General features: G+C 55.1%; 1 protein-coding gene across 2 annotated transcripts in view; it reads right to left on the bottom strand.

Annotated features, from left to right (window-relative positions):
* The window catches only part of PDGFRB (platelet derived growth factor receptor beta), a 38,306-nt gene that overhangs the window by 6,816 nt on the left and 5,307 nt on the right, over positions 1–26,183 (bottom strand). The window contains exons 2-18 of one of the 2 annotated variants that reach the window (XM_037801167.1): positions 15,545–15,590; positions 14,110–14,430; positions 13,323–13,589; positions 12,518–12,645; positions 12,232–12,400; positions 11,441–11,633; positions 10,733–10,848; positions 9,349–9,472; positions 8,519–8,730; positions 5,643–5,737; positions 4,658–4,790; positions 4,027–4,131; positions 3,543–3,653; positions 2,340–2,499; positions 1,355–1,515; positions 688–806; positions 333–455 (exon numbers count right to left, since the gene is read on the bottom strand). In XM_037801167.1, coding sequence (XP_037657095.1) covers positions 333–455; positions 688–806; positions 1,355–1,515; positions 2,340–2,499; positions 3,543–3,653; positions 4,027–4,131; positions 4,658–4,790; positions 5,643–5,737; positions 8,519–8,730; positions 9,349–9,472; positions 10,733–10,848; positions 11,441–11,633; positions 12,232–12,400; positions 12,518–12,645; positions 13,323–13,589; positions 14,110–14,430; positions 15,545–15,584 — 2,577 coding nt within the window. In that variant the 5' untranslated portion in view covers positions 15,585–15,590. Of the gene's footprint in view, positions 1–332; positions 456–687; positions 807–1,354; positions 1,516–2,339; positions 2,500–3,542; positions 3,654–4,026; positions 4,132–4,657; positions 4,791–5,642; positions 5,738–8,518; positions 8,731–9,348; positions 9,473–10,732; positions 10,849–11,440; positions 11,634–12,231; positions 12,401–12,517; positions 12,646–13,288; positions 13,590–14,109; positions 14,431–15,544; positions 15,591–26,183 lie in introns of those variants that run through there. The other variant, XM_037801168.1, reaches the window with a different exon arrangement.

Raw genomic sequence — 26,183 nt, forward strand, 5'->3', positions numbered from 1 at the left:
AAACATTTGACTGGCTCCCCTTTCCTGCCTACCCCTGTACCCTTTACAGCAGGTTCCTCATCCCCTGCCCTGCCCAAGAAATCTGAGCCTGCCCACCCGCCCCTGCCAAGCCTCGATGTCTTTACCTCCCCCTGCTGCATGCACAGCTAGGGGGCTTCCCCTCCTGTCCCTCCACGCACAGCCAGGCAGGCACAGCCCATCGCTGCTGGGTGAGTCCCGGCACGAGGAGCCCAGCCCTGTCCTCTGAGCCTCCACTGTGCTGACTGGACGGGAATCTGTGGCTGGGGCCGGATGCCGGCTCACACCCCCATGGTGCCAGGGAAGGTACTTACACTGCCTTTGGAGATGTAGTTCGAGTCCCGCATGATGTCACGGGCCAGGCCGAAATCGCAGATCTTGACCAGCTTGCCCTCACAGATCAGCACGTTCCTGGCCGCCAGGTCTCGATGGACACACTGGGTGGGGGGAGAGGGGAGCTGAGGCCTTGGGGGCAATTGTGGGGAAAGACCCTCCATGTAAGGGACTTTGGGAAAAATGCATCACTGCACAGGTACAAGGGGCCACACATGTGTGAGGGCACTCACTGTCCCCAGTTCCAGGGGGTCACAGTCATTATATGGGATGGATGTAACTGGGGGACCCACGTCTCCATCCCCTCCACCCAGCCCCATCACTGACTACACATACGTTCTTGGAGGCCAGGAACTCCATGCCATTGGCCACCTGGTAGCTAAAGCCCACAAGGTCCATGTAGCTCAGCACTGGAGACTCGTTGATCAAAGTCACCCGACACGTCCTCTCAGGAGCTAGGAGAGAGCCGAGGGTCACCATAGTCTTGTGTCTCTCCATGGCCCAAAGAACCCCTGCTGTTTGGCTCATGGAAAGCTGAGTGTCCAAGACAGGTAGTTACTGATCCTCTAAATCTCCCCAAAAAGGAAAATGATTCTTAATATCAAACTTAAACCTCTCCTACTTTATCAGAGTCCTCCATGGCCAGAAAACCTTTTGGCATTAGCCCTGGGGCCCCCTTTGCTCAGCCTGGCCTGCCAGCTTCTCGGGGACACTAGATCAGCCTGGGCCTGCTCTGAGCAGGAGGCCAGGTGGTCCCCCCTGCTCCCCGTGGGCTGGGTGCACACCTCTGGACCCAAGACCCATAAACAGATTTATATCTGGGCTCCACTACACAGCAGCTTTGGGCAGGTGCTAGCCTTGGTTTCCACATCTCTGAAATGGGCTCATGGCCACCTTCCTCCAGGGCTGTTGCAAGGCTGGGCATGTGAAAGGCTCTGAAAAGAATGCATCACTGCACAGGTGTGAGGGCCCGTGTGGGTGCAAGGACACCGTTTCCACCCACCAGGGGGGATGTAGTTATCGTAAGGAGCCATGTAGCTGGAGGACTCGATGTCTGCATACTTGACGTCCCCTTTCATGTCCAGCATGGGCACGTAGTCCACCGACTCATCCTTGCTCATGTCCATGTAGCCGCCGTCGCTCTCCCCAGTCAGGGACACATGGCTGGGGATGAGAGGAGCGTCACAGAAGAGGCCACAGGCTCTCTGCTCAGCCTGGATGACGTAGGTGCCTGTCTGTGGTCTCCACAGCACCATGCAGCTATGAGGCCCTGTAAGCGCTCAGCCACCACCCGGCATGGGCAGCAATGAACTGCCTTAATGTCTCTGCCCTGCAGCATCAGCTCCCAAAAGAGCTGCATGGCTATCCACACAGGGTCTCTACAGGTAGAAAAAGAGACTGCAAGGAAATAGGCCTGAAATGCTGGGGAGGATGGGGTGAGTTTTAATGTTTCTTTTGTCTCTGCAATAAACACATATTGCTTTTGTATCAGCAAAAGAATTAAGAAATGTTCCTTTTGGAAAAGAGGAACAGAGGAATTGAGCTGCCCTGAGGGGCTCAGGGTGGGGGCTGTTGGAGAGGCTGGTGTGGAGAAGCTGCAGTGAGGGGTGGCACGTGGAGCACTGGAACACGAGTCGGGAGACCCGGCTCTCCTCCCACCACTGCCTCGGACTCCCGCGTGCCTGGGCTCAGGAAGAGCTCAGGGGCCCGGGGCAAAGGGCAGGATGATATCCAGGACACAGGATGGTGTAAGGGTTCAAGGAGGTGGCTCCTGCAAAGAGTCTGGCACACTGGGGCGGTCACTAGGTGTCACCCCTATTAGTGACTAGCCTGGGGGTGTCCACGCCCCCAAGACTGGGGGTGGCTCATGAAACAGCCTGATTCTGGGGTAGCAGCTCCTTCCCTCCCTGGCCCCTGTGTCCTCTCCTGGACCACGAGGGGTGGGCAGGTGCTCTTCATGGCCCCCCACTGCTTCGGGTCCCCAGTACCTGGGCAGGGGTTGCCCAACGGGCAGGGCGTTGCTGTAGAGCTCGGTGCTGGGCGGGCGGCGCTTGTCCGAGCAGTGCTGCAGGAAGGTGTGCTTGTTGCGGTGCAGGTAGTCCACCAGGTCGCCATAGCGGCAGTACTCGGTGATGATGTAGATGGGTCCTGCGGAGGGACAGGCTCAGGGACATCCCTGGGGAGGCCTTGGGCTACCCCGCAGGGCCACGCGGTGCGTAACAGGCAATTTGGCATGATGGCTAAGAGGCTTTGGCGCCGGGCAAACTTAAGAGTTCACTTCCTGCTCCTGTGTCCATGAACAAAAGACTTCGTCCCTGAGCCTTACTTTCCTCATCTGCTAAGTGGGCTAAGGATACCTACCATATGGGGCTGTCCCGAGGGGTACAGAGAAAATGCCTTTGTCAGCTCACCCCAGGGCCTGGCACATAGTATTATTTCAAACTAAAGCTTATCTTGGTGTCTAATATATCAGCAGATAAAGGCAAAGATTTATCATTATCAGCTTACTGTTTAAAATTCAAACACAATACATTTACTTAAAGCCAATTAGTGAGAGCTCAAGGCTACGGATGAAAACAAAAATTTTGAAATGGGGGATCACCACAGACACAAATGGGCCTGGGCGGGCAACACACTTCTGTATTTTGTTTTGGTTGCACAATACTGAGGAAAATCCCACATCACCCAACAAGCAGCTGTAAATGGCAGTAACAGTTTTTGCAGCCTGACTTGAAATCAGGTTACTCTTTGAATACACACAGTTGGCAGGAGAAAGTTTCTTCCATGATCCGAATGAAAGCGGCTCCCAAGTTAGCAGGCTGGGGTGGGGGGCGGGCTTTCTCGTGCTAACACAAGGTATATAAATGCATCTCAGATTCAAGTGAGCTGTTATGTATTACAAGTTTTAAAATATATTGTGTAAAAAATATCGGGCTCTCTTGCTAAGCAAAATCTGAAAGCTACTGAGACTGATGACCTGAAGAGTCTTTTGGCTTTAAGGTGCTGTGATTTTATGAGTTTCTACATTCCACACCCACGAGGGGCTGTGAAATGAGGGCACTGGACAGGACGGGTGCAGACGCTCCAGCGGGAGTGTCCTGCTGTCCACGGGGCTGCGGAGGGGATGCGAGGAGGCAGGCTGTGGCCCGCCACACGTTTTCCCAGGGTCCCCCAGGGAGTGGGTGTGATACCTCCTTTGGTGCAGGCTCCCAGCAGGTTGACCACGTTCAGGTGGGGCCCGAGGTGACTCATGATCTTCAGCTCCGACATGAGGGCCTGCTTCTCGCTGCTGCGGGCTGTGGCTGTGCATGGGGGTGGGGATGGGGTCTCAGCTCAGCCAGTCACTGAGGCCCCGTGGGGGCTCTTTGGTCCCATCCTGTGCTGCAAGGCCCAGCTGGCCTAGGGCAGCGAGGACTCCCACACAGGGAGGGGAAAGAGGATGGGATACAGGTGGAGGGGAGACATGCAGGGAGAGGCCAGGGGGAGGAATCCTCTTTCCCAAACCAGAATCAGGACCTGTGGTAGCTACAGCATGAGGGCACTTCTAGCATCAAGAACATCAGAAGTCTGGCCTACTCTGGGAGTGCCCGAATGTGTGGGGAAGGAGTAGGGGTAGTGGCAGGGGCAGGGGTGGGGGTAGGGAGCTGAGGAGAGAGGTGATGCCCCAGGACTCACATTTCAGCATCTTCACGGCCACCTTCATCGTGGCCTGTGAATGGCTCAGGCCGTGCGCTGTGGCCTCCACAACCTGCCCAAAGGCCCCGGATCCAAGGGTGCGTCCTAAGGTAGAGGTGATCCCTCAACTCCCAGCCACCAGGAAGCTGCAACCACCGCCCTTCCCACCCACAGATGGGAAGAGCCACTCTCAAGTCAACCACACTGAAGGATGCCCCTGAAACCACAATGCTTCCCAGTCCTTTCTGGTGTCTCACCTAAGTCTGGCCTGCTTTCTGCCCCATCATTAGTTCCTGAAAGCCTTACTTTCTCCTCAGACAGGAGCACAGCTCCTCTGCAGCCCTTCACACTCCCCAGCTAGATCAAGCCCAGGTTTGGCACTCCGTCTGTCCTCAAATCTTCCTCTCTTGCCACGGAGGGATCCCACCTCACAGAATGACAGGATTGTGGGACCTTAATGAGGGATGGTCTTTGAGGGGATCTTCTTCCAGATGGGAAATCTGAGGCCCACAGAAGGCAAGACACCAGCCCTTAGGTCTCAAGGCTGGCCATGGAAGGGCTGGAAGCAGATGCCAGGAGAATTTCCCACCCCCCTCGAAACCCCAAGCGGCCACGTGGGGCCTGGACTGACCGAGCACGAGCTGGTCCCGCGGCAGCTCCCAGGTGGAGTCATAGGGCAGCTGCATGGGGTCCACGTAGATGTACTCATGCCCGTCGGAGCTCACCGACTCAATCACCTTCCAGCGGATCTCGTAACGCGGCTTCTGTGGGCCCCAGACCAGGGAGGGAGAGTCAGCAGCGGGCATATCTGAAGTCACACAGCAAGTGAGGACAGAGCCAAAGCCTTCGTGGGCTCAGAGGGGACGGTCACCAAGTGGCCCAAGCTGGGGGTGGCAGAGGAGCCTTCAGGACTTTGGGGGCTGAGGAGCAGCTGATGGTTAAGAACGCAGCTCCTCAGAGCCTCCTCACCAGCTCCTCTCAGAGGAGCAGGCAGCCCAGGGAAGTGCCATGAGGCAGGGGCACACTGCCAGGTGCGGGCGGCGCCTCCCCATGCTGGGCAGAGTCACAGCAGGAATCTCAGGAAGATGCAACCTAACAATGTTAAAATCATGGGAGGCTGGAATCACAAGATCGGAGTCTTAGAATGATAGAATCATGGATTCTGTAATCACAAGTCTGCAATCTTAAAATATTGGCATCATGAAATGGTAAAATCTCAGAACAGAACATTGAAATTACAGATTAATAGGATCAGAACGCATTTCAGTAGAATCACAGACGTGTCTGGGTGAAGTGGGAAGAATCCTAGGGCCCACAGAATCCACCCCAAAGGTCGCGCACCCTGTGGCTGGGATGGAGCAGGGATGACGTTTGAGCAGCACCCAGGGTGGGCACAGGAGGATGGGAAACCCTGGATGGCTGGACCAGGCCCATGTCAGCCCAGGCTCTGGGGTTGGGAGAAGCTGGGACATGGTGTGACACTGTACCAGTTCACACCTGAGCTCTGTGACAGGCTGCAGATATGGCTGGATCATGCAGCTTTCTGGGAAGGGCAGGGTGGAGTCCCCTGCAAATGGTGTGCCAGTTTGCACCATCAGGCGAGGGCAGGGGCTTACCTTCTGCCAAAGGATGATGAGGATGATGAGGGAGATGATCGTGAGGACCACCAGGGCCAGGATGGCTGAGATCACCACCACCTTGAAGGGCTTGGCTAGAGGCAGAGACAAGAGCAGGCCATCAGCAAACAGGGCAGCCTGGCAGCTGCCTCCCCCTAGCCCACCACTGGCACCAAAAATCCCTCTCTGCCCATCTGTCACCCCAAAATGGCCCAGGAGGTCAAAACCGTAGCCTCTCCCTTTGGGCCATCCCTTCAGTTCCTCCTGCAAATACTGTATTTCCCTCACTAATTGCCCCCCAGCTCAGATCACCCTTGGCCTCCATATCCCTTCTGCCCTGGCCAGGGTCAGATTGGCCTGTCATCCCTAGCTCTGGACTAGATGCAAACTCTTCCTCTGTGTTCCTATCCATTCTCTGGACCCCTCGTTATGCTGGGAGCTGTTGAGAAGGCTGTAGTCACCTCTCTGAATCCATGGTCCCGTTGGGGCCATCACAGCTAGGACAGAGCTCTGTTCCATGCCTGACCGACTGGTCAGTGGACTGAGTGACTGATCACAGAACTCCCTGAGGTCTGATGAATCCAGACTACAAAAAGGAGCACATTTCCTCCCCAGTTTCACCCCAAGTCCCCAGGTTGAGGTGGTGATAGAGTTTATAAAGTACATCCTCCAGGGAACAGGGGTAACCAAGCGGGGCTAACACTGGGTCCTCCAAGCTCTCAGTCTCCTCCACCCCAAGGCCTCAGCATCTTTGCTGCCCAGCTTCCCATCCCTTTCTGCTCTCTGAGGTGCTGGGCTATATCCTCCGCATCCACCCCAAGCCAGACCCCCATCTAGCTCCCCAGCCCTGCTCCACTGTCCACCCATGTGTTCCCTGGAGGACTGGTTCCCCACCTCCTCTGGGTCTCCTCTCCACACCCCCAAAGGGCCCCAGGCCCCAGCAGTACTTGTCTCCTGCTCTCCACCAAGCCACACACCCCCTTCCTGGGAAGGAAGCCCACATCTTCTAGGGAACCATCTCTGATTATAAAAGTGGGGCCCTTATGGTATGTGACTATATCTCTATAAAATTGCATAAAATTGCAGGGGAAAAATAAACAGAGGGATACAGGTGCTGGAGAAAACATGGAGAGAGGGATGTAAAAAAAAAAAAAAAAAGTGGGGCCCTTCACCCTGCCATCCTAGTTCTATGTGGGCTGGTGCACGGCTTCCCCACTGTGCGTCACACAGAAGTTTTACTTCTGCCTTTGGTCAGAGCTGGCCTGCGGGTCAGGATGTCCACACAGCCTGCCCAGATGCCCACTTACTCAGGGATGTGAGTGCGTGTGGGAGTATGAATGAGACAAGGGTATTAAAATAATCCCTTCCCATCCTACCCCACCACAGGGCAGGGGCAGGGCTGTGTACAGTATAACGTGCATACAGGTGCATATGTGTACATATAAGCCCATGGACCTGCCTGAGTGTACACATAAGTGTGTCCAAAATGATTCATGTGGCCTTGGGGCTCCGCTAGATCTGGCCCCATGACTTACCCCTCCCCTCCCCTTTGTCTCTTCCTCACCATCCCCAAACACACACACTCTGCTCCAACCAGAATAAATTCCTTCCATTTCTCTGTACCCACCTTGCTTCTAGGTCTTTGCACTGGCTATGCCCTCTGACTGGAACACTACTCCTTACCAGGCTTAACTCTCAGTTATCCTTCAGGTTTTGGCCTAAAGGTTCCTTTTTCCAGGACACCATCCTGAATCCCACAGCTAGATACAGGGACCTGTCTTTCCTCCAGGCGTCTCCCACAAGGTGCTGATCCCCAGAGTGGGATTGCCTAGTTCCTTGTCTACCTCTTTTCAGTGGACTGCAGGCACAAGGAAAGCAGGCAGGGCTGGGGCTTTTGGCCTCTGTACCCCCAGTGAGAAGTCATGTCCCTGTAACTATTTTGTTTGTTTGTTTGTTTGTTTGCTTTAAATTAACTTTATTTATCACATAAAAAAGCATTTTCAAACAAAACAAAGCAAAGCAATGGGAAAAACAAATATCCTGAAAGAACTAATCCTATAACTATTTATTGAGTGAAGATACAGATGAATAAAGTACATGCATGCCCAGGAATGGGCAGGTAGAGATGCAAAAGCACACAGGCACTGACAGGCACTATTCATATGCACAAGAATTATTCACAGACATGGACCTGCTACCAGGCTTGTGTTTCATAGCAAACCTATGTGTACAAGGATGTGCTTGCACACTTTTACAGACAAGTGTGCTGCAACCACATGCTTACAGACACACGCTATACCAATTTGCACAAATGCACAAGAATTGGACATGAACCTATATAGGCATACAGAGGCCCAGCATTTTTTGCACACACATATGCACCCACATCTATATGCAGACATGCACTCTGGATTTATACATGTCTGGGGACTGGGCATGCTCATGCACATGACTTATGACATACACATGACAGGTTTACACACATGGACAAGGATTGTGCATGCTTGAATACATGCTTATAGACACACAGTTTCTGTACATATCAAGGATCAGACATGCTCATGGACATGGCTTACAACATATATGCAGAGTTTACAAACACTACCCAAAAGGGGACAGGTCTTTTCACATACATGGTTTATAGACAACATATACCCGTGGATGGACATGTGTGCCAGTAGTGTGCGTGCTTGTGTACGTGCTGAGAGACATACTCTGTTGGTTTCACTTTCTCCTGCGTGCCCATGGCCATGCTGACTGACTCTCTCGTCTGCTGTGGGCACATGGGCACGGTCTGAAGTATGGAGGAGTCGGCACAGTAGGGGGGGTGAGGGGGATGATAAGTCGTCAGGGGCCGCAGCCGTTGGGGGACTCACAAGGCGGCACCACGATGATCTCCTGCGCGTCGTAGCCCAGTAGGTTGTGCAGCGTGCAGCGCACCGACAGCCGCTGTTCGACCCGGCGCAGGCGCAGCGTGCTCACCACCTCAAACTCCTGCTCATCCTCCAAGTAAGTCACGTTAGTCTCCTGCTGGCCTTCCTCCTTGGAACTGTTTGCCTGCGGCTTGGGCGGCAGCTTGCGCTGACACCTGCCGGCAAAGCCAGCCTGTCAGCTTCCAGCCCCTTCCCTTGGTGGACCGGGAAAGTGGTGCCAAAAGCTGGCAGCGCAGCGGATTGGTGGTGGGAGGAAGAGATAGGGAGTGTCAGGTCCCTGCTACCACCCACTGCTTGGTCCGGAGCTGGTTCCTCCCGCGGTCCCTCCACAGACCAGCTGGGGGCGCTCTCACTCCACAACTGAGGACCCTGGATTGCAAAATCAGCTTCCTTCGTTTGCTAGCCTTGGAAACTGGGACCCAGAGATATCAAGCATTCTGCTCAGGGCCACGCAATGTGTTAAGGGTAAAGGCAAAACCGAAACTCAACCCTCTTTCTGCCCACTACCCTAGAATCAGCCCTGGCTAGAAAACTGGAGGAGATCTACTGGGTGGGTGAGGTCTCTGGGGCAGAGGACAGCCCAGGGGTGAAGGTAAGGAAAAGGGAGAATTTAGGTCATGCAGAGCTTCTCCAGGGAGGGGATGGGCTGGCCTGAGATGTTTGGGCTAGCCTGGGATGATGCATCAGAGGAAAGGACTGGATCAATGACCTTCACTGGGTCCTTCCTGCTACCTGTAGGTACCCTGGGAGACTGAGGCCCGGGATCTGCTCACCTCCTGAGGTCACTGCAGACAGACCAGGTGAGCTGCGGCTCGGGCATGCCCCGGCCACGACAGCGGAGTCTCTGCCCCCCGGTGGCAGGGTGGCTCTCGCTCAGCTCCATCAGATGGGCAGGGACTGCATGGAGAGGGCACAGAGTCAGGTGGGGAGGGGGATGTGGGGAGATCAGACAGTCAGTGAGATAGGCCCTCATGGAGGACCTGGCCAGGGTCTCCCTTGCAGTCTGCAGGTGAGCATTAAATACCAGGAATAACAATGAGAAAACGGATGGATTCCCTTCTTCAGTCTCTTTCAACCTTTCTTGCTACATCAAAGGGAAAGCCTCAGTAGGATGTTAGTCTGTCTTTTAACACCTTTCTGAGCCTTGCTAATCTTCCCTTTTAACAAAGAGCGAGCAGGTCTCAAGCTCAGAGCCCTGGGTAGGCAAGGGCATGGAGCTAGAATTTAATAACACTGTTTGGTTTTCTCTGTGTTTATTTACTGGTTGTCTTATATTTATGACATGTGACACTGATTTTTCATCTACAATCGAGAGAGTGAATGTTTTCTTTCAAAATAAAGTTATTTTTAGAAAGTCATTGGACGAAACATTAAGTCATTATCATGTCACTCCTCCACTCGAAACCCAGCAAGCGTTCTTCATTTCACTCAGAGTAAAAGTCCAAGTCCCTAAAATGGCCCACAAGATCCTACAAGATCTGCCCCCCTCCCCCCCTCCCCTTCTCAGTCGGTCCTGCCTTTGCATTCCCTGGGATGTCCTACTGCCAAATAGCCACTTGGCTGCGCCCTTCCCTCCTTCACGGCTTCACTCACGAGTCACCTTCGCGACGAGGCCAGTCCTGACCACCCTATTTAAAAGTGCAGCCCTCACCACTGCCCTGCCCCAGCACCCTCAATCCTCCCTTCCCTGCTTTTTTTAAATTAATTCCACAGCACTTGCTACTTTCTCATCTTATATAACTTGCTGGTTTTTTTCCTCTACCCTTTAATGTTTGTCTTCCCTCACTAGAATGCCAGCTGCGCAAAGACAGGGTCTCAAGAACTTGATCAGGACTGGCATATTGTAGTTGCTCTCTAAACACCTATTGAAATAATAGATTAGTACAAGGAGTATGCGAGATGGCTAAAACCGTCGTACATGCGTGCCTGAGGTTTTAGAAACACCAAATCTAGTCCAATGGCCTCCTTGTACAGCTGAGGACACTGAGGCCCAGAGAGAAGACATGCCAAGTTCTCATGCAGTGGGTCAGTGTCAGAGCTTGGCTTGGAACCCAGCCTCCTGTGCCCCAGGCTCCCTCTCCTGCTCCTGCTATATGGGGCTGGACTGGGCAGAAAGGAAGGGGCAAAGGAAGGGAAGTGGGGTTGGGGACTGCTCACCGTTGACCTGCAGGTAGAAGGAGAGTTGGACCTCATCATCCTCGTGGAAGGCCAGCATGGTGTACTGGCCAGCCTCAGCCGCCTTCACTCGCACCAGTGTTAGTTCCGACACATACCTGGGGAGCAGAACAGGCCAGGAGACCTGGCTATCAGAGCTGGAAGAGCCCTTACAGCCCTCCCCACCCTCATTGTACAGACAGGTAAACTGAGGCCTAGGGAGGGGAAGGGACACACCAAAGTCACAGAGGTGTCAGTAGCAGAGCCAGGACTCACACCCAGTCTCCTGAATCCCCAGCCACTGGCAGCTCCACTGAGCCAAGCATGAGGTGGCACCATTTCCCTCCCCCTACACCTCTCACCCCATTCAGAAAGGGGAGGCCTGCCTGGCATCCTCTTCCCTCATCATCTGGCCTTTTCCTCCTTGGCTGCCCCCCTGCTGGCTGCAACCATCACAAGGATAACCAGACAGCATGGCAACCATCTGACCCAGGCCGATTTTACACCCCACTAGACAGCAAACTTTAGGAGGCACGGAACTGTGTCTGCTTTGGTTTCTGTGGCATCCCCAGCACCTGGCCCCACGCCTGGTATGTAATAGGCTCTCAGGAAAGGTGGGCTGAGGTTTGTCCAGTGGCTGAAGGCCACGGGCTGCCCAGCAGCCACAGAGAGCTGTCGTTTCAAGAACGGAGTGGGCAGGCAGCTGCTCACCGGGTCTCAGACACATTGTGCGTGGACAGGATGAATTCGCCGGTGCCGGGGTCGCCCAGGGTGCTGTTGTCCTTGAACCACATGACAGTGGGCGGCGGGTAAGCCTCGAACACCACCTGCAGGGTCCTGCTCCGGTGCAGCTCGGCGAACTCCACTTCGTCCAGCTCTTCAAGCAGTCGCACGTAGCCGCTCTCTGCAAGGTGGCGGCTGTCAGGGGCGGGGACCCGGAGCCAAGGCTCTGCCCCGCCCCCAGTGAGGCAGCACCTCGAGGGGCTGGGGGCTCCTGGAAGCAGGGCTTCAACTGTCCCAGAAACCAGTCCTAAAGCGGGGTTTTAGGCTTTAGGAACCAAAACGGCAGCGGAGTTACACCAGCTGGGGTTTAAGTCGGGGCTGTGCTATATGGGCGCAGGGGACCACTTTGGGCCTGACACTGGTGTTGACGCCGGGTTTGAGGTTGGAACTGGAGTTGTAGTTCTCACTGGACATGTTCTGTCTCGGGATTGTGACTGAGGTGAGCTGCAGCCTGGGACCACCACTGAGGTTGAACTTGGGGGTGGGGCTGCCTGGGCCCTGGTGATTGGAATTTGAAATTGGGGATGGGGCTGGGGTTCAGACTAGGCGCTGTACGTAGGCTGGGATTAGGGATGGAGTTTGGGTGGGCCCTGGGCTTTGGTTTGGGTTTAGGCCTTAAATTTGGCTTTGATTGGCCAGGGCTGGACTAGGGCATGGCTGACGTCACTCCAGGGAAGTGCAGGGACTACGTCCACCTCAGATTACAGGTTGGCACACACCGACCACGGTGATGTTGATGGCATCTACATCCTGATGGCTGTTTACTGTATCGGACACGGAGCAGATGTAGGTCCCTGAGTCTCCCAGCTCAGCGTTAGGGATGTGCAGGATTGAGTGGAGGTGTAAGGCCTTTCTAAAGTCCACCTGTGGCGTCACCGGTCGCCCACTCTGCAGAGACAGGTAGGGCAGGTACCCCCAAGTCAGGAAGGGTCTGCAAGAAGTCAGGCTGCAAGCCCAGCTGTCCATTCCGCCTGGCCCCTCCTCCAACCCCTGACCCAGCATTACCTCCTTGCGGGGGTACGTCCACCGGAAGTCGACCAACTCATTCCCCGTCACAGTGCACCTGACGGTGATGTTCTCACCCTGGCGGACCACGGTCTGCACTGCGTCCATGGAGGAGTTCATGGATGACACTGGAGGAGGGAGATTGGCTTAGGGCTGCCGAAGTTGCCACCAGCCACCAGCACTCCAGCTTTGGGGTGGGGTGGGGAGGGAAGGAATGGTGGGTGTGGAGGATTCATTCATTCGACAAATATTGACTGAGTCTCTGCTGTGCCAAGTACTATTCCAGGACTTGGGGTTACAGCGGTGATCACAATGGACAAACTCCCTGCCTTCATATAGCTGACAATCAAAGTACTCTCTGAAGATCTAAATACATACTATATGTCAGGTACCATCCTTCTTTTTGTTTTATTTAATCTTCACAATGATCCCATGGGGTAGGCAGCCATTATTATCTCTCATTTTACAGAAGAAGAAGCAATGTCAGAGAGAATATATGCTTTGTGCAAAGTCACTTAGATGGTAAGTGGTAGAGCTGGGATTCAGACCCAGCTGTGCCTTTGCCCACCACACTATACAGCCCAGCTCTGCCACAAACACATTGCATGACCTTGGGCAAATTCCATCCTCTCTCTGAGCCTCAGTTTCTCCATCCGTAACATGGGAAAAACAACCTGCCTTCCAAGGCTATTGTGAGGGTCCTATGAAAAAACAGAGTTGCACACTTTGTAAACTGTAAAAGGCTATACCTCTGTGAAGTGTCATACCTGCCTTTGCTGAGCATCAGGCCAGAAAGGGGGCTCACCCTGGAGGATGTAGACATAGTAGGTGCTGGAAGCCACCTCCCTGTCCCCGATGGTGGTTTTGCAGACATAAGCCTTGTCTTCAAAGATACCATGGAAGCCACGTTGATTATCATAGGGGAAGGATAGCGGGATGTCTGGTATCTTTTCATACAGTGTCACCTCCAGCTGTGGGTCCGTCACCCGGCATGGAATTGTGGTCTCAGTTATTTTCATGAGAAAGATGAACAGATCCTCAGGGTCGGCGGGGAGGAAGGCCACAGTGGGATCTGCCAGGAGTGAGGCCAAGACTAAGGGTCAGGGGAGCTGGGTTCCTGGCTATCCCCTGAAGCGCTGGGTGACCTTGATCCCTCCCTTCTCTGGACCCCAGCCTCCTCATTACAGAATAAGAATGCTCTCAGAGGTCCCTTCCAGCTCTAACCTTTGATGTTGACAATGGCAGGGTAAGAAAGAAGACAAGCTGCAAGCTGAAGGGTAGCTGGTACCTGGCGCTTAGATAATGGGGAGGATGGATGTGGGGGCCAAAAGGGAGCAGATTGGAACCAGGCAAGAAATTAGATCTCTTGGGAACAAGGAATGGGGTGGGCTGGAGTGAGGCAGACAGTTATCCAGACCAAGGGGCAGTAGTGAACACACTCCTGGACTGAGCCAGGCTGGATTCCATGATTTGTTCTTGTTTCTAAGATCACTGCATTTCACTGTGTCACGAAATCTCTCTCTGAGCTTCCCCCCAGATGCCTGTACTTGAGAAGAGGAGTGAGAAGTGGCACACAGGCTAGGTGTCCTTACCTGGCACAAAGATGTAGAGTCGTTTTTGCTCCCTGGGCTCCAGCCCATCAGAGCCGCTGTAGGTACAGAAGTATTCTCCTGTGTCTAGCCCAGTGACATTGGTCAACGTCAACACGCTGGAGAAGCCGTTCTTGGTCTTGCGCACTTTCTGCACAGGCTGCTGGGACATCCGTTCCCACACTACCGGAGCTGAACCCGAGCAGGTCAGAACGAAGGTGCTGGCGACATTGAGGACGAGCTCTGGCCCCGGGGGAGTGATGACCAGGCCTTGGAGGGCCTGTGGGCCCAGCACCAACAGCAAGGGCAGCCACAGCGATGGGGCTTTGGGAGAAGCAGGATCCGAGGTCAAGACACGAGGGTCAAGCTAGCCATGGGGTGGGGGGAGCATGCATGCACAGCCCCCAAGTCCTTGAAGAACACATCTCCTTTATCCACACAGAGACCGGAACCCTTGCCCAGTGCCAGGCCCCCAGAGACCCTCCTGGCCTCCTGATCTCAGTCCTTTCAGACCCCCAGCCTCTGAATCTTCCAGCAAAGCTGTGTTCAGGCTGTGAGCGTAAGGCATCAGGAAATCCTGGGGAAGCAATTCCCAGTCGTCCAGTTCCTGCATTACTTTCCAGGTCACTTTCTGAGCCTCTTCTTTGCAGCTGCCCCAGCTACCCAGATTCCGCCTAGGGCCCAGAGACTCAGGACCCCAGGTAACTCAGATGGGGTTGCATATTGGAGAAGGGGAGTCTGGGGTCCCCAGGGACTGGAAGGGAATCTGGCACACTGATATTCTTGGGGGAATGGTCTTATAAGCCATGCTTCCAGCCATGGTGATGAAAATAAGGAGGGAGTGCAGCTGGGTGGACAGGGAGTCAGGCAGTCTCATCGTGCCAGACAATTGACAGGCTGATCCCTGATTGCTGGGTCAGCCAGTCTATCTTTGGAGAGCCGACTGGATAATGGACAGGAGTGAGAGGAAGGGTGCAGAGGAGAAGAGGAGCACAGCCCAAGACTTGGGGGTTCCCAGCCTAGGGCGCTCCCAGCCTAGGGAAAGTCTGGGTGGGAGAGACCAGGGCAGAGCTCTGCAACCAGCCTGGGACCAGGCCAGTCTGGCCAGAGAGTGCTGATGGGAGATGGGAGGCTGGAGTGGCAGTTAGAGGGTGGGATGGGGATGGTTAGAGAGGGGCCATGGGGTCTGAAGGGCCAAGCAAAGGATTTGGGCTGATGGCTCTAGACAAGCATGAGTCAACTGAAGCTTCCTGAGCTGAGGGGCGGGCAGTCAAAAAAGGCCTGCACAGAGACCCGCTCAAAATACCGGAAATTGAGGCTCAGGAGCAAAACAATGCTCCTGGATTCCCATGCCCTGGTGCTAGCATGCACCACCCAGCTCCAGGGTCCTGCTTAGCGGCTCCCTGGGGCACCCTACCCCTACCCCCAGCCAACCTACCTCTGAGGACCAGAGATGGCATCGCACCCAGTGGCCACATGGTGTCCTGTAGAATTAAACAGGTGTCAGTGCCCAGGATGGGCAGAAGGAGAGTCAGGGTCCTTCTCTGCACCGGGGTCCTGGGCCACCCAGCCTCCATGTCCATGAGGCTGGAGTCAAAGTTCACCCCATCCCAAGGCTGAGAGACCCTCTTGACCACAGTCCCCTGCCTCGCCCCACTGGGCTCAGCCTCCTGCTGCCTGTACCCTGCTTTGGCTGTGTCTCCAACTCTCATGTGACTGTGGTTGAGTTCCTTGCCCCCTTTCTGCCTTAGTTTCCCGGTATGTACAGGGTGGGGGTGGGAGAACTGGGGCTGGATGGTGTCCAGGGCCCTGCCAGCTCTGACAGCCCATCCTCTAGTGACAGTACCAATACCAGGCTCTTATCTGCCAGGACAAATATTTGGGAAAGTGTGATGAAAGTTCTGGGGAAGAAGGAGGGGTAAACCAGAACCCAGAGAACTCCCACAGCTCCAAAAGCACAACAGGAAATGGAGACGGCTGTGGGAAGGGAAGCGGGGGAGTCAGGGCTGTGGAATGTGGGGGGTGGGGAGAGGCACCCCCCATGCCTGGCCCCCTTTACGCAGCTCAGAGCAGCACCGAGAGGCCCAGGGGTAGAGGGGCCAGGGGCTGGGCCAGGGGAGGCCCCACGGAACAGCGAGGCTGCAGAGGTCCTTGGAGACCATCAACTCCAAGCTCCCTACCCTCACCCCCAGCATCCAGATGGGGAAACTGAGGCTTTGAGAAGGAAAGAAGTTTGCCCAAAGTTACACAGCAGAGTCTGTCTGGAAGGGCAAACAAAGAAACCCAGAATGATAGAGGCAGAGAGAGACAAAGCCCAAGGAGATGTCTAGAATCACAGAGGGACGGAGGCAGAGAAAGACAGGAACAGGGACAGGCAGAGCTTGAATTGGGTCGGCCTTTGCTCCGTCCCTGCCCTTGGCAGCCACCGCAGGTCCCAAATAACCACCCATATCCAGGTATGCCAGGGTCTGCCTGCAGCATCGGTAGGAAGGAGCCCAGAAATGCACAGGGGTCACGAAGCGATAAATATGGTAAGTGACCATGTGGCAAGGCAGCAAGGAGCCTCCTGATGCCGTGGGGCTGTGGACATCCTCAGTGGCCGCCCAGTCTGACCCAGCTCTTAAGGCCACTCGAAGTTTTGCCCCCTTCCCTGCCCTACCCCTTTTTAGTTTCCAATCTAGGGCTGGAGGGCCAGGTTTGAGCTCCTACTACCTCCCGTGCCATCATTATCTTGGTGGCCTCGGACTCTATCTCTCAAAATTGGATGCTGACAAGGGCACCCCCCATCAGGGCCATATTTACTTGTTAGTGGTGGGACAGAAGCAAGACCCCAGGCCTGTGGACCCTCCTCAGTCCCACCCAGATCTGCCCCAAGAAGCTTTCTAAGTAAATCTGCTCTTCTCCTCCTCCTTTTCCCCCTTCCTCCAGACCTGCCTGCCTAAGGGTCCCTCTCACTTCTCCTCTCCCCCTTCTCTTAATTGCTCCAGACCCAAAGCCCAGCTTTTCCGACACCCCATCCACAGTATCCCCTACTCCCATCCCTCCTGCCCCAGCCCATCCAGCTGGACTCCAGGTCTCCTCGGGAAGGAGGGAGCAGCGCCAAGTCGGAGCCAGCAGCCCCCACAGAGGCCCATCTGCCCCTCGGTGGGTGCCCCTGCTCACTCCCCTCTTCCTGCCAGAGATCTCAGCCAAGGAAAATCATTAGCAGCCCAGGTTGGGGGAGGGGGCGAGTTCAGCCTCCCTGCCCCTCCCCTCCCAGGCTCCCTGGCTGGCCACACTGTTTATTATTCTAAAGGAGGAATTTGGCCAGCTGGCTGGGAGACAGGAGGTCACTGCAGTTGGGGCTGGGCCTGGCTCTGGAAGGCCTGGCGGTGTGGGCTGGGTCCTCGGGGCATGCAGCCCCCTGGCCCTGGCTCCAGTGTGGCGCTGGTCCCTGCTTCAGGCCCTCTCTTGCTGGGCCTGGGGCTGGGGGTGGCTTAGAGTCCCTGAGACTCTGAGCTGGGAGGGACGCTCCTTAAATAGGCAGCAGAGGCCCAGATAGGGACAGAATGATGCCGCAGTCACACAGTGAAAAGGCAGATTCAGGCTGGTGGGGAGAAGCTAGGCTGGGCAAAGGAGCAGAGGGAAAGAGCAGATGCCTCTAGGAAACAGGGTTTCTGCTCCCCTCATGGGGGCCCCTGGCTCACCGCAAGCCTGAGTGAGGCTCCAGCCGTCCCCGGGACTCTGTTTCCCAGTCCACAAGCAGACAGGTTTGGATGGGTCACCTCAAAGAGCTGTCCCTGTTCTAAAACTCTGTTTGTCTGGCTGGCCAGAGAGTAGGGTTTCATCACTGTTATTCCCACAGGGGTTGTTTGGGAGTGGGGGTGGGGCTGGTGAGAAGGAGGGGGTTACATTCCTAAGGCAGGAGTCACAGAAGAGTCCACAAGGTATCTTGTCCCGTGGACGGAAAGCCCCTCCCGGCCAGTCCCATCTTGCTGTTTGGACGTTGGCAAGTTGTTTCCCCTCTCTTGGCCTCAGTTTCCCCATCTAATACTAAGGAGTTAGGCAACAGTCTTTCAGGTGACTTCACGACGCTCCCGGAGGAAGAAGGGGCAGGGATGGGGTAGGCAACTGGCCGAGGACCAGGAAGGGCTGGGCGGGGCTTGGAGCACCCAGGCATGACCCACTGGGCCACCTCCGATGACTCCCTGACACCCCCAGTTCTCCGTCACCCTCAATGCCTATGGGCCCCTTTGTACTTCCCAGAGGCTCCTGTAGGTTCCAGTAAACCCCAAGGAGGCCCAAGCAGCTGACTTGGAGGGGTGGCGGGGAGCTTCCCCATGCCAGCTTCCCTTTTGCAAGGGGAGGGCTGAGCTCTGGGGAGGAGCCACCTGGGTCAAGGTGGGTATCACAGGCAGGGAGCAGCCCCCCTGCCCCACCGGCCACACACTCTTGCCAGGGGAAGCCACTGGAGCAGAGAGAGGTAAGGCACCCTCAGGGAACTGCCCCCCCACCCACTTTAATTTGCTCACGAGGAGAGTACTGTGGGTCAAGAAGCCCCCAAAATCTCCCTCCCATATTGGCCAGTTTAGTGGGACAGAGGGATCCCTTGGTGGAGCAGAGTGAGGACCCCAGGTCCAAGAGGGCAAAGTGAGAGCTCCAATTACAAGGGGCCAAGTGAGGACCCCTATTCAAGGGGGCAGAGTGAGGACCCCAAGACCAGGCAGCAGACATGCTTGAGGAGTCATTTTCAGAGCCCCAGCCTCCCCTCCTTCCAGCACATACACACTCGTCTCCACTCCTTTCCCACCGCCTTAATCTAAATAAATCCAGTCCATCTTGGCCACATCCGCCAGCAGCAGCTTCTCTCCCTTGGGGTCCTGAGGCTCCCACGACACAGACAGGCCTGGGGAGGGGAGCCTGTACACGGTAAGCACGTGCACACAGCACAGACTCCTGCCTACGCACTCACTCACACGTTCCTCTGAAACAACATGTATGTGCAACAGGCCATGAGTGTGCCCACCCCTCACGTAGCCACGAAGCATGTGCACACCCACACAAAACGTATATGCACACAGCTCCCACCTGTGCCCAGCACACATGCACACAGCTCAGACTGCTATCTGGGTGCTCCTCCATGTGCCTATCTGAGCTGCCCCTGTGTGCAACAAATCACATGTGTACTCAGTCCCAAACATAGCTGTGCACATGCAACGTACACACAGCATGTGCACACAGGACCCCAGACTCACCTGCACACACCTCCCTACATGTGCACACAAATCGTGAAGCCAACACATAAGTGCACTCACCACACGCCAGGGACTGTTCTGATCACTTGGCAAGTATTGACTCACTTGTCCTCCGTCAAGTCTGTGAGGCAGGTACCATGATCTTTCCCATTTTTAGGTGGGGAACTGAGGCAGAGAGTGCTTAAGTAACTTGTCTAGGAGCACAGAGCAGTAGGGGCAGAGCAGAGATTTGATCTGAAGAAGGGGCACTCTAGCATCTGTGTCTGTGCTGCCTGATCTACTGCCTCTCTGATCTACACGGCACTTAGTTTGGACTGGGGAGAGAGGGGTCAGTGAGGACAGATAGAAACAGATGGATCTGACATTTCTTTAGCTGAGAATCAACAGGACTTGGTGACTGGATGTTGGAGTGCTGAAGAGGGATGTATCATAGATGCCCCTCACCACTGTTTCTGGCTTGGGGTACTGGGGGGCAGGAGTGTGTGTGTGTGCATGCACGCTGGGGTGTACCATTTTCTGAGATGAGAATGAAGTTTAGGATGTGGAGAGTCCTGTGGGACACCTGAGTGGACAGTGGGACACTGAGTCTGGAGATGGGGAAGAGACTGGGCAAAAAGAGCATCGAGAAGAGGATGGAAGGAAGCCCTGCTGTGTGGAGGAGAGGGTGCTCGGGGCACGCAGTCTCAGGCCAGTGATGTGCTGAATAAACAACATGCCTGAGGGAGGGAGGATGGAGGCTGGCCACGGGGTCAAAGTCTTGGAATGTCAGAGCTCCACAGCTCTCAGGGACCATTTATCTTATCCAGTCCCCCTTCTGTGCTCCATTGTACAAATGGGAAACGGAGGCCTAGAAAAGAGAGGGTCAGGCCCCAGTGTTTTGGCCTAGGCAAGATGGGCTCAGGTGACCAATGGGGAGCTGTGAGCTGAAGCTTACCTGACTGGGCAGTCCCCTGCCTCCAGGCCTGGCTGCTGAGCAAAGAAGGGGCTCTGGCCCCAAGCCTTCAAACTACAGCTGCTGCCCCCTTCCTTGACACACACAGACCTTTGCATCAAACTCACTTTCCCTGCACTTGTGTCAACCAGGCAGGGATTGCAGACTGAGACTCAAGAGATGGCTTGCTAAGTTGCTGGCAGAGGTGGGACACATACCCCAGCCTCTTGACTCACAATCTAGTGCTCTTTCCTCCACACAAGGGGCCCTTCACAGCTCCTGGGACACACCTAGGGGACAGATCCCTGCCTGGGAGTAAGGGGACCTGAGTTCTAGACCTAGCTCTGCCAAGACTGGTAGAGCAATCCTGATCCCTCCCTGGGCCTCAGTTTCCCTATCTCTACAATGGGGTGGGCAGGGCTGTCCTGGGAGCACTTACGGGACTGACATGTCATGGCTTTCTGACCCTGCTCTGGAAGGCAACTGTGCCGAGTTGGAATGCTGGGATGGGGCTGGGCTGCTGGGGAGGGGCCCCAGCCAGGATGTCATGACTCAGCTCAGAGAAGGCAGCCAGCTCCAGGCCTGGGAGTGTGTGGGGGCAAGAGGCATCTGGATCCTGGGACGGAGTCCTCCCACCAGCAACTGGGAGAGTGCAAGAGCCACGGCAGCTCAGGCTGGGCCTGGCAGAGGGTCCGGGTGATATGGTCTTTACCCCAGGTGACTGCGGGGATGAGAGTTGGGGGTGATGCTACGATGCTGCAGCATGGATGGGGGTACCCCATCCTTGGAGCCAGGGAGGGGAGCAGGGTCTGTAGAGTAGGGGGACTGTTAGAGGTGTAAGGGAGAAATCTGGGGCAAAGTTTCTCCCCATGAGCCTGGGGATCACATTGAGGACCAGGGAGGGCAAGCAACCAGAGAGGGCAAGCAACCTGGCCCAAGGCACACAGCAATGAGCCTGATCGCTCAGGCCCAAGTCTCTATGCCATACTGCCTCTACACTCAGGGGTCCTACATGTTTTCCAGGTACCTACAGGGCCCCCATGAACAAAGTGGCAGAAATTGACTAAGGTGGGGCCTGGTGTGGGCTCTGGCTGCTCTGGGTGTCCAAGTGGATGAAGGAACAGTGTCAATTCCACGGAATGTCATTCTGATCCCCAACCCCTGCCCCCTCCGGCACAAGCTTCGTGGCCTCTGGCCTGCCCCTCTGCACTCACCTCCACTCTGCCCCCTCCAACCTGTCCCCACACCCAACCAGAGAAACCTTCCTAAACTCTGGCGTGTCCCTCCCCTGATCCCTCTGGTTTCTCCTCCGCCCTTAGTTTCTGGGCCTTTAAGAACCTTCGCCCCTGGCCCTGCCGAAAGCTCCATGGTGACTGAGCAAGGAAGGGTGATGCCCTCCCAGCTCCCCAGGGTCCAAGTCAGGCCCCCACACTCGTCACTCACTGGGCTCTTCTCCCCATGTGGCCTCCCCAGGGATGCAATGGAAAGAAATGACCTATTTTCTGGAAGTTCAAAATAAAAAGAAACATCTGTCTGGACCGGAGCCAGGCTGATAAAGAACGTCCTGATCCCCCCAGCTGAGCCCCCTCCCGCAGCACACACCCCTCACCCGCCGGTGTGCTCAGTGCAGGGGATGGGGGGAGCGAGGCAGGCCCACATACTTGGAACAGCTTGTGGGAAAGCGCTCAGTGTGTGCCTCATGGCCGCTGGGGGCTCAGGGGTGGGGTCTGGGTCCCCACGCAGGCTGGGAACCAGCCTGAGAAGGAGGTCAGCAGGGAGGGGGCCCTGGGGGCCCTGTCCGCTCGGCTGCCTCAGCCTCCTCACCAGCCTGCCCTGCTTAGCCCCCAGGGCCACCCTCCCTGCCTATGGCCCGGCTCTGCCCAGGCCCAGAGGGAACCTGCACCAGGGTCCTCTGGATCCCATCTGAGCCCCCAAGAAAAACAAATGGGGACTGAGAAGGCCTTGAAAACAAGAACACTCCTAACCACCCCCGATTTAGTACTTCTTACCCATCTCCTGGCTAAGCCCTTTAGTGAATGATCTCGCCCACTTCTCAGAACAGTCCAAAGGCCTTGTGCCATTCTCCCCATTTTACAGATGAGGAAACTGAGGCACAGAGAGGTTAAGCCATTTGCCCAAGGTCACAAAGCTTGTCAGTGGTGGAGCCAGCATTCAGTCCTGGGCAGACTGGCTCAACGCCCATGTGACGGCTTCTCTAAGTCAGGAGGGAATGAGGACAGCTCTTGAGGATAGCCTGGGGCCTGGCACACGAACCAGCTTGCCACCATTCACAAGTTAGTTACCAGGGTTTTCTTTCAGGGCTTTCCTATTTCCCGACTTTTCCTTTCATTTTTTCCTGCTCTCTTCTGGCTGGGTGAACCTGAGGCTGACTGCTTGAGGGGTGCACATGACATCTTTCAGAGTCTACTATCTTAGGGCTGGGAGGAGCCATCAACATACCCTATTCACACCTCCCTCAGCTTCTCTCCAAACCAAGGGCCCATCCAGCCTATAGCTGAGTACTTCCCACGACAAGGATCTCACCTGGTGACCCATTCCATTCTTAGACAGCTCATGATCCCCAGAGGTCAGACTATTAGAAAAATTTTCATTACACGAGCAGAATGTCTCATTGTTTCTTCTACCCCATCGGTCCTGCTTCTACCTCCCCACCCAGAACATCTTTCCTCCTATTCAGTGTTCTGATGCTTCCTAATGTGAAAACAAACAAAAGCCTCCCCTAAGAATCTGGACCGTTTGCTACCGGCCAGTTACTCTGCTAAGTGAGACGATCTGCAGATTTTATTTTATCACAACAATCCAGTGAGGGAGGCACAATCACTATTCTTATTTCACAGAGGAGGAGACTGAGTCTCAAAGGGGTTTGGCAACTTGCCCAAGGTCACACAGTCAATAAGTGATGGAGCTGGATACAAACTCTGGTCTGCTGACTCCAAAGCCTGCATATACTACTCTCAACCACTGTGTCTGTCTGCCCGAAACAGGTCCATTCACAGACACACACACTCCCACATGGGGTGTGTCCTGACGGGTTCCATACAGAATCCAGGCTCTCAGGGACAGAAGGGTCCTCAGAGGTGCAGAATGTGCAAGGGGCTGCCCCAGATCAGCCCATCATTTGAGAGCCAAGCTAGGGATAGAACTCAGAACATTTCTGCACCTTCACTGCAGAGGCTGAGGGTCGGTACCTAAGGTGGGAGAGAGGGGTCCTTGCTGAGAAAAGCCTGGGTCTGGCAGGGGCTCTGGGCTGCCTTGGGGCCTGGACTGAGGGCCTCTGGGATGGGGTCGGGCTAGGTACATGTCTGGGGTCCAGGCTTGTGCCACCAGGGCACCCCTTCCTCCGTCCACAGGGGCCAGGGCCTCTGCAGCTGCAGCCTCCACCATCCCGTGGCTGCCCTCCCTGCCCCACGCCCCTCAGAGCCTCATCTCTGGCCAGCACCATGGCAACGGAAAGCACCAGGCCCTGGCAGCCAAAGGAGCCCCTGAGAGGGGTCCCCGGCTGAGGCTGGGGAAGTGGGAGGTGTGCAACCGGCATAGACAAGCAAAACTTCTGTTTCCCAGGCTGCTGCCAGCTCAGGATCAGCCCTGGGTTGGGGTGGGGGCTGCAAATAGAATGGGGCTTCAGAACCAAGTGGGCAGGGGGCAGGCAGGCCGGAGGCCCATTTGTGCTGACCACCAACATGCGGCCTTCCCCCCCGCCAGCCCGGAGCCCCCAGATGAGGCAGGGGGAGCTAGCTAACGACAGAGCCCGCCGTTAATTGGTGCCAATTACGGAGCATTGAGATTCTCCTCAGAGCCCTCCCAGGACGCAGAGCAGGAGGGGAGAAAACTCCCACATTCCATTCACCCTCTCCCTCTCTCAGCATCTGCCTGCCACCCCTTTCTCCATTCATCCACCCTCTTATTCTCCCGCTCACTGTTACTGAGCCTCTCTGTGCCTCCATTTCCTCAACTGTAAATTGGGGCCCATGTGGAGTTGTCGAGGCTATCAAATGAGTTAATAATACAAGTAAACGCTTAGAACTGGACCCGGCGCTCTGCCCTTTGCAAAGGTCAGCGGCTGTGTTGTTATTATTATTCATTCATTTACAGAATAAGTCACTCCCTTACTCACTCACTCAGCCTTGAGCATGCCGCTGGAGTCCACACTGTGCTAGGCTGTGTGTCAGCAAAGGGATCCCTGGGATAAGTAAGAGAGTGTGAGGAAGTCTCTCCCCAAAAGGGTTCCTCAGGAAAGGGGCAGAGGCTGAAGTCATCAGCACTGTCAGCAGCAGCAGCCCTTCCTAGTCATTTGACCGAGGCTCTGGCAGGGTCCTGGGGGATTTGGTGGCCAAGTCTGATGACTCCCAATCCACTTTCTGTCAGCTCCTCATTTCCTGTAGCTTTGTCTTAGACCCTTAATCTGATTGTCCACAAGATCAGGAAACCTACCTAACAATTATTTGGGATCTCTCCAAATTCCTAATTGGGATTAGGTGCTCAATAGATGCTTACACAGCCTGGGAGAGCAAATGGCCGTGTATCATCAGCTCTTCTGGTCCTCAGGCATGGAGCCTTGGCTGTCCCTAATAACACAGGACTCGCTTGGCTTAGAAACTGGGGTGAACGAGCGGTCGCATCCCTTTCCCTCCAGGTTGGCAATGGAGAGGGGCTGGAGAGGGGCAGAACAGACCCCCGGGGCTCTGCTGCCCGCAGGCTGTGCCTGACATCACCCGGGACAGGGAAAGCACATGGGAGCCCAGCCAGGCCAGGAGCAGCGGTTCCAGCTTGCAGCCACTTAATCTGGGGTTCAAGTCCCACTTCTCCTACCTCGCAACCATGTGACCTCTCTGTGCTTTACATCTCTTTACCCCAACTTCCTGGGAAAATGGCAGGAGACCTCCTTTTTCACTGCTGTGGGGGTTGGAGATGATGATAAAAATCACATGACACATAATAGATGCTCAGTAAATACCAACCATTTTGATTATAAGATTATTTAAGTAGGGGGAAGAGGGCAGGGCTTCTTGAAGGAGGTCACCAGGGTTTAACTGGGTCCCTTGGTAGCAATGCTAGGGAAGGGTAATCCATAGGGGCTCTGAATGAACAAAATTAGATGGCTAGTCACATTAGAGAAATAGTAGAGAGATCCTTTGGGCTAGAAATTGGGGCTTTCAGCAAATCAGTAGAAAGGAAGGCAGAGGTCACTTTGGGAAAGGCTTGGGGTGCTTGGTGAGGGCTTGGGCTTTATCCTAGAGGCACTGGGAAGCCAACTTTTAGGGCATTGACAGCGATGGTGGGTGGCTAGCTGCTAGCTGGGCACGTGATGGTTTACCTTCCGGCACTATTGGGGTGGGGAGTTCCACACAGGAGAGAGACAACAGCAGGTTGGCATCTTGTGAGAGGGCATGGATTAAGATGGAGACAGCAGAGGCAGTGAGGTCAGTTTTAGGGACGAAGCCTTACCAAACCCAGTCTGAACTCCCTGGAACAACCAGGGAAAATGAAAACCTTGTTCAAAAATCATAAAGAATTTCAAGACGCCGAATGAAGAGCATTAAATCAAGCGTGACATCCTTTTAAGCCTGGGGCCCTCTGTGACTGTACAGGTCCTATGCTCGTGAAGTCATCCCTGCTCCCTAGACTGAAGGGGAGGCCGTCTGTCCATCTATCCACCTACCAATCCATTTGTCCGTCTCTCTTTCAGTGTATTTATCTATTCGCTATTTAACTATCCACTCAGCAGACAGGCCTGAGCTGGGAGCTGATGAAGATGCAAACACATGTAAAATGGGAGTAGACCACGTTCCACTGGGGCAAACCTGGGCCTTTACCCCCAAGGTTAGGAGGGGGCCAAGGCTTCTGCCATGTGTTTATAAAGCTGTGCTCTGCCCCTCTGGTGCTGACCCGGG

The sequence above is a fragment of the Choloepus didactylus genome, chromosome 13, assembly GCF_015220235.1.
Source record: "Choloepus didactylus isolate mChoDid1 chromosome 13, mChoDid1.pri, whole genome shotgun sequence".
NCBI lineage: Eukaryota > Metazoa > Chordata > Mammalia > Pilosa > Megalonychidae > Choloepus > Choloepus didactylus.